The 16,860-nt window shown below is 41.1% G+C and overlaps 1 protein-coding gene across 3 annotated transcripts in view; it reads right to left on the reverse strand.

Annotated features, from left to right (window-relative positions):
- Positions 1–8,812, reverse strand: part of UNC13B (unc-13 homolog B) — a 242,061-nt gene extending 233,249 nt beyond the window's left edge. For all 3 annotated transcript variants that reach the window (XM_007111577.3, XM_028493840.1, XM_028493841.2), the window contains exon 1: positions 8,426–8,812. In XM_007111577.3, coding sequence (XP_007111639.1) covers positions 8,426–8,447 — 22 coding nt within the window. In that variant the 5' untranslated portion in view covers positions 8,448–8,812. The remainder of the gene's footprint in view (positions 1–8,425) is intronic.
- Positions 8,813–16,860: the final 8,048 nt, after the last annotated feature.

Below are 16,860 nucleotides of genomic sequence, written 5' to 3' on the forward strand. Positions count from 1 at the left end.
CCAGCAATCCCACTACTGGGCATATATCCTGAGAAAACCATAATTCAAAAAGAGTCATGTACCACAATGTTCATTGCAGCTCTATTTACAATAGCCAGGACATGGAAGCAACCTAAATTGTCCATCGACAGATGAATGGATAAGGAAGATGTGGTACATATATACAATGGAATATTACTCAGCCATAGAAAGAAACAAAATTGAGTTCTCTGTGGTGAGGTGGATGGATCTAGAGTCTGTCACACAGAGTGAAGTAAGTCAGAAGGAGAAAAACAAATACCGTATGCTAACACATATATAAAGAATCTAAAAAATAAAAATAAAAGGTTCTGAAGAACCTAGGTGCAGGACAGGAATAAAGACGCAGACGTGGGAGGCGGAAGGGTAAGCTGGAACAAAGTGAGAGAGTGGCATGGACATATATACACTATCAAATGTAAAATAGACAGCTAGTGGGAAGCAGCCATGTAGCACAGGGAAATCAGCTTGGTGCTTCGTCACCACCTAGAGGGGTGGGACTGGGAGGGTGGGAGGGAGACGCAAGAGGGAGGAGATATGGGGATATATGTATATGTATAGCTGATTCACTTTGTTATAAAGCAGAAACTAACACGCCATTGTAAAGCAATTATAGTCCAATAAAGATGTTAAGAATATAATAAAATAATAAAAAAAATAAAAAAATAAAAATGAATGACTAATCAAAAAAAGATTTGTCTATTTTAATATACATGTTATAAGTCAATAAAAAAAATTTAATATACAAATATCAAAACTTCTCTGAACTTTATTAAAGACAGTCCACTATAAGGTATGTATAAAACACCTCCCAAACTTAAAGAATCTTGCTTTAAAAGTTAGAAAAAATAGTGCAGTATTTCCCTGCTCTAGCAGGAACTTAACTTACTCTGCTTATCCCAAATCAGACCTAATAATCCTAATGGGTTCTAAGTTTATCTAAGAAAGGAGATATTTTAAGACCTATGTAGATTGCTTGGGCTCTTATCTACTACATAACAAGCACAGAGAAGGTACTCAACAAATATTTACTAATGATACACAGCCCAAACTTTAAACAAACTCACATAGCAAAATCTGAAATACCTAGCACTGGTAAAATAGGATAAACACTCAGTCTGTTGGCCTAGAGTACAACTTCCAGAAACCCCACCTCTAGAAGCTAAAAAAATTACAGAATGTACCGCTTATAAGGAAGAACACAATTTATGACACTATCTTTGGCAGAGGAAATTGGTCCTTTCCCCCTTCTGCCTGGCTCAGACAAGGCACAATCAACTTCCTGATGCCATAGCTAAGCAAAAGACACCCAGAGCAACTCTGCCTGTAAGAGCAGGCGCTACTTGAACCATGATGTGATGAAAACCTAGCAGCAAGGATTTAGCTGAGGCAGATGACAATGGAGAAAGAAGATGAGAAGAAAGCACTTGACCAACCTGTTCTTATACCTAAAAACTCTAAAATCATTACTATTCCTACTTTCCGGAGTGGTAGTAAATCAAAATATATCTTTGGAGTCTCCCCAGGCTAGAATTAACCCACAATCCATAGGTGTCCTGAGTGTCCATCAGAGTTCACCTCCTAAGAGTTTCCCAGTAGTATCTGTTCAGTTAGTTAGATGGCTGATATGTAATGATAAATTATGATAAGCTTTTCTAAGGGCAAGTCACAACATACATCGACTTGGTATAGTTCTCGTCACTAGTGACATTGTTTTGCTCTGTTTTAAAAACACAAGTAATAAATGTTCAATATAGAAAAAATAATTTTTAAATAATACAAAGAAGATAAACAAGAAAAGTACATGAAAATCACAGGTCAAACTTAAAAGAGCTGAGGTCTTCGGTATTTCTGGTAAGCATAAAATATTACCTACTGGTGAAGGACCTGCTTCTAATAGAGGATTACTGATATGAGAGATGCTGAGGCACTTGGTTTGCTAATGGGTCCAGGTGAGTGTAATTATTATGCCAAGAAAACAGCAATGAGCAAATCACACAGAAAGAGCAGGTGGAAAGCTGATTGGCGATCTCCAAACATAATAAAACCATCTATAGGGATGTTCATTGTAGCATTGTTTATAGTAGCAAAATTATAAATTATATTGTTTATAAAGGCAAAATTTATAATAGCAAAAAAAATTCTGATCATCAATATGAAACTGGTTAAATTATATATGCTCATATAAGGGAATAGTACTCCACAGCCGTTAAAATGAACGATTTAAACTCACATAAGCTGATAGAAGGGACCCCCCTCGTGGTCCAGGGGTAAAGAATCCGCCTTACAATGCAAGGGACACGGGTTCCATCCCTGGTCAGGGAACTGAGATCCCACATGCCGCGGGGCAACTAAGCCCTCGCGCCACAACTACTGAGCTCACGTGCCTCAACTGGAGAGCCTGAGTGCTGCAAACTACAGAGCCCACAGGCCCTGGAGCCTGCACACCACAACTAGAGAGAAGCCCACGCATCCCAAGGAAGAGCCCGTGTGCCACAACTAAGACCCAATGCAGCCAAAAATAAATAAAATAAATAAATAATAAATCTTTTTTCAAAAAGCTTATAGGAAAATATATCATTAAGTTTTTTAAAAAGTTGAATAATATTGTATACCTCCAACTCTAGAATCTATATACTCACACCTAATGAAAATTTCTATGATGGCCAAGAAAGAGTAAACAGTAGTTACCTCTGGGGAGTAAGAATAGGGAATGGAGACAGGAGAACGTTTTCCTTTCACTTCACATCCTAAATTGTTTGAATTTCTTATCATGCATATATATTATCTCTATAATAAAAACAAAACAATGAAAGCAATGAACAAAAAACAATGGTGTTGAGTGGGTGGTAGGACCATGATGATTTTTATTCTCCTTTTTACACTTTTCTGCATTTTCTCAATTTTCTATGATTAATAATATATTAGCATATATTGCTTTTTATACCTCCAAGACTATTTTTTTGTTTTTGATTTTTTAACAAGTCAAGTGTAGTAACTTCTGGTTCAAATTAGGGAGAGAAATCCAGCGCTCAGTTATAAACACTGTGGCAATTACAAAGAAATATGGAAAGACTCAATTCTCAAAATGCTTATTTGTTTGGAGAAAATAGTCATGAACACCAAGACAACAAAAGTTAAAGAAAATCACTGATTTAATTTACTGGAGTTGCTTATGTGGTACTGGCTCCTATGGAAGCAAAAAGATCAGCATTGTGAAGAAAGCTGTGCCAAATGTTTGAAAAAAGACTAAGTGAATTCTATAAAAGGGTGTTTTTAAAAATTCAAGTCTAACCTCCCACTCAATGTCAAAATTCCTTTTACCACTCATTCAGTCTCTGCTTAAAGTATCCTATGTCAAAAAATCCTCAAAAGTAGTCCATGCCATTAGTTAAGAACAACTCTGTTAAAGTTCTTCCTTATGTTAAGCTAAAATCTAATTTCCTATCATTTTCAATCACTGGTCAACTTGTCTTAGTTCTGTCCCTTGGAGCAATAGTTTAGACAATTTTCATTTACTATTATGATCCTCTCCCCTCTTAAATCTTCTCAAGAACTAAACCTCTCAATTCCTCAAATGGTTTCTACACCATTATTCTAATTATTCTTCTCTGAAGAAATTCCAGTTTCTCAGTGTGCCTCTTAGAATCAAATACCCTGACTGAACACAAAATTCCAGAACTGATCTGACTAGTGCTTTTATATCCTTTGTTTGGGTCACCATGAGCATAGTACAAGACTAGTTGCTAGGCGGTATACAATTCATTGTCAATTTAGTGGCACTGTTCAGACCATAAGTAATTTATGTTTTAAAGCATTTAAGAATTTAGAGTGTAAAGGAGAAAGATCACTGTGGACTGAGGAACTGAGGACATTTTCAACAACAAAAGTAGACTGTAAGCTGGGAAAGGAAGAATACATTTTTGATAAGCAGAAAACATGAAAAGACTATTTCAGTGAGTATAAATGTGGAACACTGCCAAGGCAGGAATGAACAAAATTAGTGCTAATAAGGATAGGCAAGAACATAGGACCAAAAGGAGGGCTGGAGTCAGACTATTGAGAGCCCTTAACCTGCAGGGAATAGGCATGATTAAAGGGTTAGACCAAGAAATTGACTTCTTGATTGAGATATCTGGAGATGATTAAATCAATACCAGTTTGCCAAATTCTACATCAGGTTAAATACTGTTTGAAATTTTTTTTCTAAATTGAGGTATAATTTACAATGTTGTGTTAGTTACAAGTGTACAGAAAAGTGATTCAGTTATAATATATATGTATTCTTTTTCAGATCTCTTTTCCATTATAGGTTATTATGAGATATTGAGTATACTTTCCCATGCTATACAATAGGTCCTTGTTGTTTATTTATTTTATATATAGTAGTGTGTATATGTTAATCCCAAACTCCTAATTTATCTCTCTCCCCCAATCCCCTTTGGTAACCATAAATTGTTTTCTATGTCTGTGAGTCTATTTGTTTTGTAATTTCATTGGTATCATTTTTTTAGATTACACAAATAAGTGATATCATATAGTATTTGTCTTTGTCTGATTTACTTCACTTCACTAGAGAGTATCACATGATACTCTCTAGGTCCATCCATGCTGCAAATGACATTATTTCATTCTTTTTTATGGCTAATATTCCATACTCTGTGTGTGTGTGTGTGTGTGTGTGTGTGTGTACATATATATCTCACACTTTCTTTATCCATTCATCTGTCTATGGACATTTAGGTTGCTTCCATGTCTTGACGATTGTAAATAGTGCTGCTTTGAACACTGGGGTGCATGTATCTTTTTGCATTAGAGTTTTCTGCAGACATACACCCAGGAGTGGGATTGCAGGATCATATGGTAACTCTATTTTTAGTTTTTTAAGGAACCTCCATACTGTTTTCCATATTGGCTGCACCAATTTACATTTCCACCAACAATGTAGGAGGGTTTCCTTTTCTCCACACCTTTTCCAGCATTTATTGTTTGTGGACTTTCTAATGATGGCCATTCTGACTAGAGGGAGGTGATACATCATTGCAGTTTTTTTTTTTTGATTGATTGATTAATTTCTATTTTTGGCTGCATTGGGTCTTCGTTGCTGCATGTGTGCTTCTCTCTAGTTGTGGCGAGCAGGGGTTAGTCTTCATTGTGATGCGCGGGCTTCTCATTGCAGTGGCTCCTCTTGTTGCAGAGCACAGGCTCTAGGCATGCAGGCCTCAGTAGTTGTGCCACGATGGCTCTAGAGTGTAGGCTCAGTAGTTGTGGCTCACGGGCTTAGTTGCTCTGCAGCATGTGGGATCTTCCTGGACCAGGGCTCGAACCCCTGTCCCCTACATTGGCAGGTGGATTCTCAACCACTGCGCCACCAGGGAAGCCCTATCATTGCAGTTTTGATTTGCATTTCTCTGATAATTAGCAATGTTGAGCATCTTTTCATATGCCTATTGTCCACCTGTATGGCTTCTTTGGAGAAATATATGTTTAGGTCTTCTACCCATTTTTTGATTGGGTTGTTTGTTTTTTTGTTATTGAGTTGTATGAGCTGTTTGTATATTTTGGAAATTAAGGTATTGTCAGTCACATCGTTTGCAAATATTTTCTCCCATTCTGTGGGTTTTTTTTTCATTTTGTTTATGGTTACCTTTGCTGTGCAAAAGCTTTTAAGTTTAATTAGGTCCCATTTGTTTATTTTTATTTCCATTACTCTAGAGAAAAATATTGCTGCAATTTATGTCAAAGAGTCTTCTGCCTATGTTTTCCTCTAAGAGTTTTACAGTATCCGGTCTTACATTTAGGTCTTTAATCCATTTTGAGTTTATTTTTCTATACGGTGTTAGAGAATGTTCGAATTTCATTCTTTTACATGTAGCTGTCCAGTTTTCCCAGCACCACTTATTGAAGGGACTGTCTTTTCTCCATTGTATATTTTTGCCTCCTTTGTTGTAGATTAATTGGCCATAGGTGTGTGAGCTTATTTCTGGGCTTTCTATCGTGTTCCATTGATCTATATGTCTGTTTTTGTGCCAGTACCATACTGTTTTGATTACTGTAGCTTTGTAGTATAGTCTGAATTCAGAGAGCATGATTCCTCCATCTCTGTTCTTCTTTCTCAAAATTGTTTTGGCTATTTGGGGTCTTTTCTGTCTCCATACAAATTTTAAGGTCTTTTTGTTCTAGTTCTGTGACAAATGCCATTGGTAATTTGATAGGGATTGCATTGAATCTGTAGATTGCCTTGGGTAGTATGGTCACTTTAAGAATATTGATTCTTCCAATCCAAGAACACAGTATGTCTTTGACTACATGGAAAAAGCTTCTAATTCAATTCTACTCCAAGATGAACTGAAATTGAGTTGTTATATAAATCATTACACAGGTTTCTTTCTGAATATGAACAACATTCCTAACTGCCAAAATATAATACAAGGAATGTCACTTTAAAAAGATTTATTTTTCAGCTCAGTGCTTTGTGATGACCCAGAGGGGTGGCATAAGGAGGAAGGGAGGGAGGCTCTAGAGGGAGGGGATATGGGGACATATGTATGCATATGGGTGATTCACTTTCTTGTACAACAGAAACTAACACAGTATTGTGAAGCAATTATACTCCAATAAAGATCTATTAAAAATAATAATAATAAATAACAAAAAATTTTTTTAAATAAAGATTTATTTTGATCCATTTCTGCAAGTTTCCCCAGCATGAATACCTTGCCATTTAATATGACTACTTCTGTACAAGGTAGCCACTTGTTTCCATAATTAATAATCTTCAGGATCTACATTCAAAAGACAATGACCTGCTGGTCTCCAGTCCTCCAAGTTCAAAAGGAAAACTATGACTAATGTAACATTAAAGAGAAAGAGCTTAGTTAGCTAAACAGAATTTCTAGAAAATGAAAGCTTCCTGATATTGGAACAAATGAAAACAGCAGCAGCTCCTTCTCTAAAGTTTAAATTCAATTAAATAGGAATTTCTGGTTCAATAATGCTCCTGCCTGAAGAATATTTCATAAGGGCTAGTTTTGTAATACAGTGTGGCAGTAGAGATTTAAACTGTCCAATAGACATTGCAAAACCCAACCTCTCCCAAATCCTGCTACTCAACAGCAGGGATCTAAAGGAATAAATAGATTCCCAGCTGCTGAGAGAAAATGTCTTACTAAAGGCAAAGCAAAATTCTCATTAATGAAAAATCAACCATGAAAGAAGAAAATTTCTGTGTGTCTCATAATCCCTGGAAAGAGCCAAATCCATTTTGGGTTAAAGCAGATTTAACAACAGTGGAAGAGAAGAGAGGAAATGAGTTCCATTTGCCAGAAGCTGGGGGAAACGCTTAACAGAGATCACAAACAACAATGCTTCTAATCCATAGAGCCAAAAGAAACATGAACTCTATCCAGTAAAAGGTGCCAGGAAAAGGTTCTTGCGGATAAATTCTCTCACTCACACGAAGCCACCTTATTCCACGTAACTCAACACAGATATGATAGGCTGTAACTTGAATTTCCCAAGATCAAATTCAATGGGTAATCCAAACCATGCTTTTTCTGATCAGATAATCTCTAAAATCACAGTCCCTGCATTCATTCAAAACCAGCATTGAGCTTCTACTACGTCAGAGACCTGGAATACAAAAACCATTAAGAAACAGTCTCTAATCTCATGGAGCTTAGTCCATGCACCTTGCCTCATCTTAAACCCCAAAGCTCTTGCCTTAAAATATTTTCTTAGATGGGTCAGTGGAAAATCAATAAAGGACTTCACCTTTAGTTACTGTGATAGAAGTAAATTAATAAATCATACTTCTTATGCTCTGCTCCGAAAGGAGAGAAGCCGACACACCTTTCCAAGTCGAATATGAGCACATTCTTAGCCTAGAACCCACAGGAGGAGCAGGGGACAAAGACAAGCAATAGAGGGGTGCAAGCCAAGAAATACGCTGGAAGAAGGGATGTGACAGCTGTACCACTACACGTTCAAAGCGTGATTAAAAAGAACCTGCTACTAAGCCGACTGAGGTTTTACGGTGCAGGGAGAAGGAAGAAAAGAATAGGGGGCTGCCCGCTATGAACAGACACCAACTATCCGCGGTCCCTAGCTCGTCCACTCTCGCTACAGGAGAGCGCCAGACACTGTTTAATAGGATCTGGGCCTGCCAGCCAACAACACTGTCACATGGCCACCGGAACGGAGAGCTAACAGTCCCTCATAGGAGCATGAGGAAAAACAAGAAAGAATGGAAAGAACTCTTTAAATGTTCAAAAATGAGTTAACATAATGTTTCCCCGAGGCACGGATGGGACGTAAAGTTTGGAAAAGATGGTAACCCGACGCCCACTAGAAGCCCGTGGAGACCCCAGGGCGACGTCCGCCCTCACACCCCAGTCCGCGCACTCACCGCGCACACAGAGCAACGACATGGCCGAGGTGCCGGCGAGCCTCCGCCGCGTCCCAGCCCCGCCGCTGCGCCGGGCCGCTCCCTCTTTCCTCTCAGCAGGTGCAGCAGCTGTTCCCGCTATCGACCCCACGGGTCTCGCCGCTCCTCATGGTCCCTTTCGCAGGCAGCCTCCCGCCGCTCCCTCGGACCCGCTCCAATTTTCACCGTCTGAGCTGGCTCCTGATAGTGGTGAGTACCGGCCGGCAGGCCGGAGACTGGGCGCGGCGCCGCGGCGCCATCGCTGAGAGGCAAGAGCGACCGGGACACCCTCCCCTCACTCCAGCCGGGATCCAGGAGAGCGCCGGGACAGAGCCAAGCCGTTGCGCCCCGCCTCCCAGCCAATCAACTCACGCCCAGTCCGCCGACCCCGCCCCCTCACGGGCACGTAGGAGGTGGGGTCCCCTTCCGCTTTACTTAATGAAAGAATGAAGGCAGCTCCGCACACTAACTAGGCTTACAGCAGAGAGGGGCGGGCTTCCCCCTCACTTGTGTGGGGCGGGAATTGAAGCCTTCTGCCCCTCTCACGTGGGCGGGGCTTCCACCCAAGAACAGATTCTTTTCATTGAGAATTTCTATCGGACTTCCTTCTGAGTCTATCCCTTGCAGCTTACTGTAACAATTTAAAAAGATAGTACCACACTTTGCTGTACACCTGAAACTAACATACTAACATAATATTGTAAATCAACTATACTTCAATTTTTAAAAATGGACTTTAACAAGAAAAAAAAGATTTTGTAACTTTGTCTGGTGATGGATGGTAACTAGACTTATTGTGGTGATCATTTTGCAGTGTATACAAATATCAAATCATTATGTTGTACACCTGAAACTAATATAATGTAATATGTCAACTATACCTCAATAAAGAATGGGCTACTGTGCTTCCCTGGTGGCGCAGTGGTTAAGGATCCTCCTGCCAATGCAGGGGACACGGGTTCGAGCCCTGGTCCGGGAAGATCACACATGCCACGGAGAAACTAAGCCCGTGCACCGCAACTACTGAGCCTGCGCTCTAGAGCCCTGGAGCCACAACTACTGAGCCCACGTGCCACAACTACTGAAGCCTGCACACCTAGAGCCCACGCACCACAAGGAAGGGTAGACCCGGCTCGCCGTAGCTAGAGAAAGCCCGCATGCAGCAACGAAGAACCAAAGCAGCCAAAAATAAAAATAATAATAATAAATAAATAAAAATTTTTTAAAGAATGGGCTATAGTTAATTTTTAAATAATAATAATAAACTTTAAACAAATATCTCACCCTCCTTAAGAAAAAAAAAAAAGACAGCCTAAAGGAAGATGTCTGGAGACCTCAGTTCTCATCTAGACCTTTTTTCATGGTCTCCATTGTATTTCCAATATCTGTATATAGTATATAGTATATAGTGCCTAGTGTATAGTAATCAGTCCATAAATGTTTATTGAATGAAGGATGGAGAGAAGATAGTCATTTTAAACTGAGGACTTCTGGCAGGATGATGTGCATACATGCGAGGAAGTGAAAAAGACCAGAGCAGAAAACAGGAATGCACATAATATCATGTACAGATCCAACACCTCATCTACCCCAAAATTTGGATTTAATTGGTTTGCGGTAGAGCTCAGGCATCCTACCTTTTAAAAGCTCCCCAGATGATTCTAATGTGATGCCAGGGTTGAGCACCATTAGACTAGGTACTTTCTAAGTCCTCATTAGATCAGCTCAAGTTTCCGTGTTTGCAAGCCCTTGGCCCAGCTGGATTCTGCCTGTCAGACCCAGGGAGGGTCTATATTAATGTAACACTGTCTTTGCCCTCCAAAAACAAGCCTAGTTAGCATATGACTCCTCTCACTGGAATATAGCATTTGGAGAGAGTGACACTCCAAATGATATAAGTAGGAACCTGGAGAAGGAAAGAAGACTTGGCCTATGCAGTGTTTGTCCAAATTTGGAGAAATACCCTGAGAAAGATTTTGAGCAGGGCAGCTGAGCCAGGCTAGTTAACAAAGATGCCTGACCCTAAAAACAATGGGCATTCTCTGGGCTGCTGGAGGTTGAAATATCTAGCTATTTAGCCCAGCTGTCCTAACCTCAAGAGCAAGGGACTAAAAAGGTGTTAAACTTCTGCATTCTGGAACTAAGAATGGAGACAACAAAAAACAAACCTCTTATGGAACCAGGGACTCTCCTAGGGGATGCAGAGGCCATCCAAGAAAGGATGGAAAGTCAACCTCACTTGGAAACAGTATAGAGTAGTGGGAAACAACCTAATAAAATTGTGAAGAGCATGAACTTTGAAACCAATCAGATTCACCTGGAATATTACCTATTGTCATGTAACAAATTACCCAAAAATTTAGTGCTTTAAAACAACATTTAGTATCTCACAGTTTCTGAACAACAAGGTCCTACAGTATAGCACAGAGAACTATATTCAATATCCTATGATAAACCATAATGGAAAAGAATATTTTAAAAAAGAATGGGGCTTCCCTGGTGGCGCAGTGGTTGCGCGTCTGCCTGCCGATGCAGGGGAACCGGGTTCGCGCCCCGGTCTGGGAGGATCCCACATGCCGCGGAGCGGCTGGGCCCGTGAGCCATGGCCGCTGAGCCTGCGCGTCCGGAGCCTGTGCTCCGCAACGGGAGAGGCCACAACAGAGGGAGGTCCGCATACCACAAAAAAAAAAAAAAAAAAAAATGTATATGTATGTATAACTGAATCACTTTGCTGTACAACAGTCATTAACACAACACTGTAAATCAATTATAGTTCAATAAAAATTTTTTTAATTAAAAAAATTTTGGTGCTCTTGACATATACACCATGTTGACTTCAAAAAGTCTGTACAAGCATGTTTCCCATCAGCAACCTGGGAGTGATATACTGATATGTACTCTGTAACACTGAACAGTAACATTTAAAAAATCTTTGTCAATTAAAGAAATTATTTCAATATTATCTCAGTTTCTATGGGTCAGGAATCTGGGTATGGCTTAATTGGATCCTCTGGTTCAAGGTTTCTTACAGATTGAAAGCAGTTTCAGCTTGACTGCAAAAGGATCCACTTCCAATCTCACTCATGATTGTTGGCAGGTCTCAACTTCTCCTGGGCTCTTGAACTGAGAGCCTCAGTTCCTTCTTGGCTTTTGGCTGCTCTAAGCTCCTTGTCATGTGGACCTCTCCAACATGGCAGCTTGCTTCCTCAAACCATGCAAGGTGAGAAGGCAATAAAGTCTACTAGCAAGAGGGAAGTCACAATCTTTTGTAACCTAATAACAGAAGTGCTGTCTCCTCATTTTTGCTGTATTCTATTCATCAGAAGCAAGTCACACTCAAGCAAAGGGAATTCCACAGGACATGAATACCACTAGGAGGCAGGATCATTGGGGGGCCATCTTAGAAATCTGCCTATCACACCTGGGTTTGAGTCCTAGCTCTGGTACTTGTGACCTTGGGCAAGCTACGTGACCTCTATTTCCCAGGAAATAATAACAGTATCTACTTCATAAGAGGGTTTTGAGGTTTAAATGAGGAAATGCATTTAAATTACCTGGTACATACTGAATGCCCAATACATGTTCATTACTACTTAGGTTGTGGACATGAGGGGGGAATGCAGCTGGGAGGTGAAAAGACACTAAGCAGAGCAAGAGTCGATGTCTGAAGGTTGTGATGTATGCCCATTGATGCCTGACCCTAAAAGCAATGCCCATTGCTTTTAGGGTCAGGCATCTTTGTTAACTAGTCTGGCTCAGCTGCCCTGCTCAAAATCTTTCTCAGGGTATTTCTCCAAATTGGGACAAACACTGCATAGGCCAAACTGGGGCTCTGAGGCACCCCAGTTTCCCAGTTAAAAGTTCAGAGAAAGAAGGCACTAAGGTCCTCTGCTCTCTAGGCACTTGACCAGGACCAGTTATAATCATCAGCAAGGTAAGGGTATCTTCAGAAGCAACTCAAACAGGGATAAAAAGCCAGAGCCTTCTTGTCCCACTGTCTTTATTAGTTTTTCCAGTACACTACTTGAAAGTTCTTCAGCATTTGAGTGGAATTCACACTTAGATTTAGCTGGCAGGTAGCTGACAGCTAAGACTCTTTGAGATCCAGGAAATGAGGAGGAAGGAGAGAGAGATCAAAGAAAGTAAGTAATAAAGGAAACTCAAAAATCTCAAGACAATAAAGCCAAAATACCCAGGGTTGGCATTGCTGCTGTCTTTTTGGAAACTCTCAAGCAGAAGGAGCAGAGTAAGAGCCCTGTTGCAGGGGAACCCTCTACTGACTTTATGACCATCTTTCAGTCATGCTTCAAGGCTACTAAAAGTTTGCCCTTCTTGCAAGTTCCATATCTTTTGGGAAATGTTTCCCAATGTCTTCACAGAGAAATTTAATGTAAATATCTCAATTCAGGACTTCCCTGGTGGCGCAGTGGTTGAGAGTCCGCCTGCCGATGCAGGGGACACGGGTTCGTGCCCCGGTCCGGGAAGATCCCAGATGTCACGGAGCGGCTGGGCCCGTGAGCCATGGCCGCCGAGCCTGCACATCCGGAGCCTGTGCTCCGCATCCGGAGAGGCCACAACAGTGAGAGGCCCACGTACCGCCAAAAATAATAATAAATTAAATAAAAATAAATAATTCAGGACTTCCCTGGTGGTCCAGTGCTTAAGACTCTGCACTCCCACTGCAGGGGGCACGGGGTTTGATCCCTGGTTGGGGAACTAAGATCCCACATGCCACACAGTGCAGCCAAAAATAAATAAATAAATAACTCATTTCAACAAATCTTTATTAAATACCTTTTAAGTCAGGCATAGAGAGAGGATACAAAAGTAACAAATCACAGTTCCTATCCTTGAATAGTTTATAAGGTGACAGGAAAGATCTATGAGAGATAATGAGAAGGAACTAAACTAGGGCAGTAAATATGGAACTGAGGGGGAAGGAAAGGGACAATCCCCCAACACTTCCCTTGTGTTAAGGAGCCAAAAGTGATATAACTTGGCACACAATGACTATGAATATAGTAGAGAATATCCTTTCTTTTGTAGCCAACAACTGGGTGAGAAGGCAAAGGAGAGAGTTTTAAGTCAGATTGGGGAATTCCCCGGTGGTCCAGTAGTTAGCATTCCGTACTTTCACTGCCTTGGGCCCGGTTCAATCCCTGGTCAGGGAACTAAGATCGCACAAGCCGCAGGGTGCAACCAAAACATAAATAAATAAATAAATAAAAATAAAGTCAGATTGGCTAGGAAGATGATGATGCTACAGTTAATGTAGTTTTGGGAAGAAAGATGTGTTTCCTTTGGACACGTATATTAAGTTTGAGATTGCCTGGGATAACCTTCCAATATACCCATTAGACAGTGATACGTAACTGACCCTAAGAGAGCAGTCCAGGCTAGAGATAGAGATTTCACTCAATAAAGGTATAACTATTTTAATCCCTATTTTGTTGATAAAGAAAATGAGGCAAAGTCAGAATGCAAACCCAGCTGTATCTCTCACCAGAGCTCAAGAAGTTAGCCATAATGCTATATCATCTTTCAAGTACTAGAGGAATAGAGCAGAAGCCATGGAAGGGATCAAGATAGGCTTCACAAGGGAAGTAGCATATGGAGGAGATGGATCTCAAAATACAGATAGCACTGGACATGCAATGATGGAAGAAAGGGCATTCTACACACGGAGAATAAGTAGCACAAACAAATCAGGAAATGAAAACATTCATCCTATACCGGTATTTAAGAAGAAGCTGCAAAGAGCTTGAGAGTTGGCGCTATAATGTTGCCAGGAGACTATAGGATGAGAAGGGAACAAAAGTCGGCTTGCAGAGGACACCTACCAAGAGTAGGGAGACAGGAACGGAATGGTCAGAGAGGGAAAACAGGAAAATAAGTAAACCAATTGTATATACTTCCATTATAAATTTTATCTTATTGAAGAGTAATTGCACATCTGTCTTTTCTTTAGACTCAGCATGCCTCAACAGCAAAGGATGTTTTCTCTATCTTTCTGTAACAAATAGCACAACATTTGGCAAAGGTGCCCCCAAAAGATTTGTTGACTAGAATAAATGAATGAATGAATGAATGAGTGAGTGAGAATGTTTTAAGGATTAGTTATTGTCAAAGATAAAGCTGAGGGACTTCCCTGCTGGCGCAGTGGTTAAGAATCCGCCTGCCAGGGCTTCCCTGGTGGTGCAGTGTTTGGGAGTCCGCCTGCCCCCGATGCAGGGGACACGGGTTTGTGCCCCCGTCCGGGAAGATCCCACATGCCACGGAGCGGCTGGGCCGGTGAGCCATGGCCGCTGAGCCTGCGCGTCTGGAGCCTGTGCTCCGCAACGGGAGAGGCCAGCAGTGAGAGGCCCGCATATCGCCAAAAAAAAAAAAAAAAAAAAAAAAAAAGAATCCTTCTGCCAATGCAGGGGACAAGGGTTCGAGTCCTGGTCCGGGAAGATCACACATGCTGCGGAGCAACTAAGCCCATGTGCCACAACTACTGAGCCTGAGCTCCAGAGCCCGCGAGCCACAACTACTGAGCTTGTGTGCTGCAACTACTGAAGCCTGTGAGCCTAGAGCCCATGCTCCACGACAAGAGAAGCCACCTCAGTGAGAAGCCCACGCACTTCAACGAACAGTAGCCCCTGCTCGCCGCAACTAGAGAAAGCCCAAGCACAGCAACGAAGACCCAACGCAGCTAAAAATAAAATAAATATATAAGTAAATTTATTTTTAAAAAAGATAAAGGTGGATACTAGTCAAAGTGGTAAGGACAGATTTCAATCTGTAATATACTATTGCGATAGGGAAAATAGTCTAGAGTGAACTGAACTCAACTTCAGTTTGTACAGAGATGACTGGGAGAATGATGGAACAGGGAGGAAGTTGGGGGGTTGGGCTCAGTAGAGTCAGAAGTGAAAAATTACAAGACCTAGGAAGGAAGGGGATTGGTCCATGCAAAACCCAGCTGGGTTTGCTGACTGGTGCTTATTGAAGTCAGGTTCCTACCCTCCCACAGAGACTGGGAAACAGGGGCCTATCTTTAGGTGTTGGCTGGAACAAACAGTAACTTTTTTTGGCAGTCTTGAGTTTTCTCAGGCAGGTGCTTTAAGAGTCATTCTTAGGGATGCAACCTTGAGCTATTAGAAACTATGTTAGTGTTTTTACAGCGTTTGTAGGCTGAGGTTGAGGACAAGCCAAGAAGAGGGCTCAGAGGAGCCCAGCTAGAGTTTGGTCAACAAGAGAATCTTTGTCATTACTAAATATTGTTGAATGCTGCAGAGATTTCTTTTCAATGGCTTTATTAAGATATAATTTACATATCATAAAATCCACCTGTTTTAAGTGTACAATCCAATGATTTTAGTAAATTTTCAGAGTTGCACAACCATTACCACAATCCAGTTTTGGAATATTTCCATTGCCCCCACCAAAGGTCCCTTGTACCCATTTGCAGCCATTCTGTGTTCCCATCCACAACCCCAGGCAATCACTAGTCTACTCTGTCTCTATAGATTTGTAAACAGTTTTTGGCAGGAAAGAGCTCTCTGCAGGAGGCCCTTTGTCTTGCCACTAACCTTAAACCAGGCACCCCCATGCTCTACTCAACTTCAGCCCTAGCACAGCTTTCAAATCTTTTGATCACAGAATACATTACCTAACCTATTGGTGCTTTCCATAGATCAAAGAAATAGAAATGAAAAATAAGTAATTTACAGATGACCAGATCTCTTCTCTAGCTTCCCCTTCAGTAATCTCGCCAACAAACTATATGAACAAACTGTGTGACAAGATAGCATCTACAAGCCTGTGAGACAAGCCTGCACACAGTGGGAGACAGCAACGACTCTGACACCCTATCTCAATGATTAACTGAGATTACTTCCCTTTTACCCTTTAAAAATTTTCATTGCTGAGCAGAATCTTCAGAGGTGGTTTTTGGGAGACACTGAATCCACCATCTCCCCAGATTGCTGGCATTCTGATTAAAAGCAACTTTCCTTTCTACCAACATTTGCCTCTCTTGAGTACTGATTTTTTTTAAAAATATTTATTTATTTATTTGGTTGCACCAGGTCTTATTTGTAGCAGGCGGGCTACTTAGTTGCAGCTTGTGGGCTCCTTAGTTGTGGCACACAGGCTCCTTAGTTGTGGCATGCAAACTCTTAGTTGTGGCATGCACGTGGGATCTAGTTCCCCAACTAGGGGTCGAACCCGGGCCCCCTGCATTGGGAGCACAGAGTCTTATCCACTGCACCACCAGGGAAGTCCCTGAGTATTGATTTTTGAACGGCAAGCAGCCGGACCTGATTTGGTCACAGATTTGCTTTTCTGTACCTTTCGTATAAATGGAGCTATACAATGACACAAAGACCTATGTCTTTTGTGTCTGGCTTCATTCACTTAACATAATGTTTTTG

Source organism: Physeter macrocephalus, chromosome 9 (genome assembly GCF_002837175.3).
Source record: "Physeter macrocephalus isolate SW-GA chromosome 9, ASM283717v5, whole genome shotgun sequence".
In the NCBI taxonomy this organism is placed as follows: Eukaryota; Metazoa; Chordata; class Mammalia; order Artiodactyla; family Physeteridae; genus Physeter; species Physeter macrocephalus.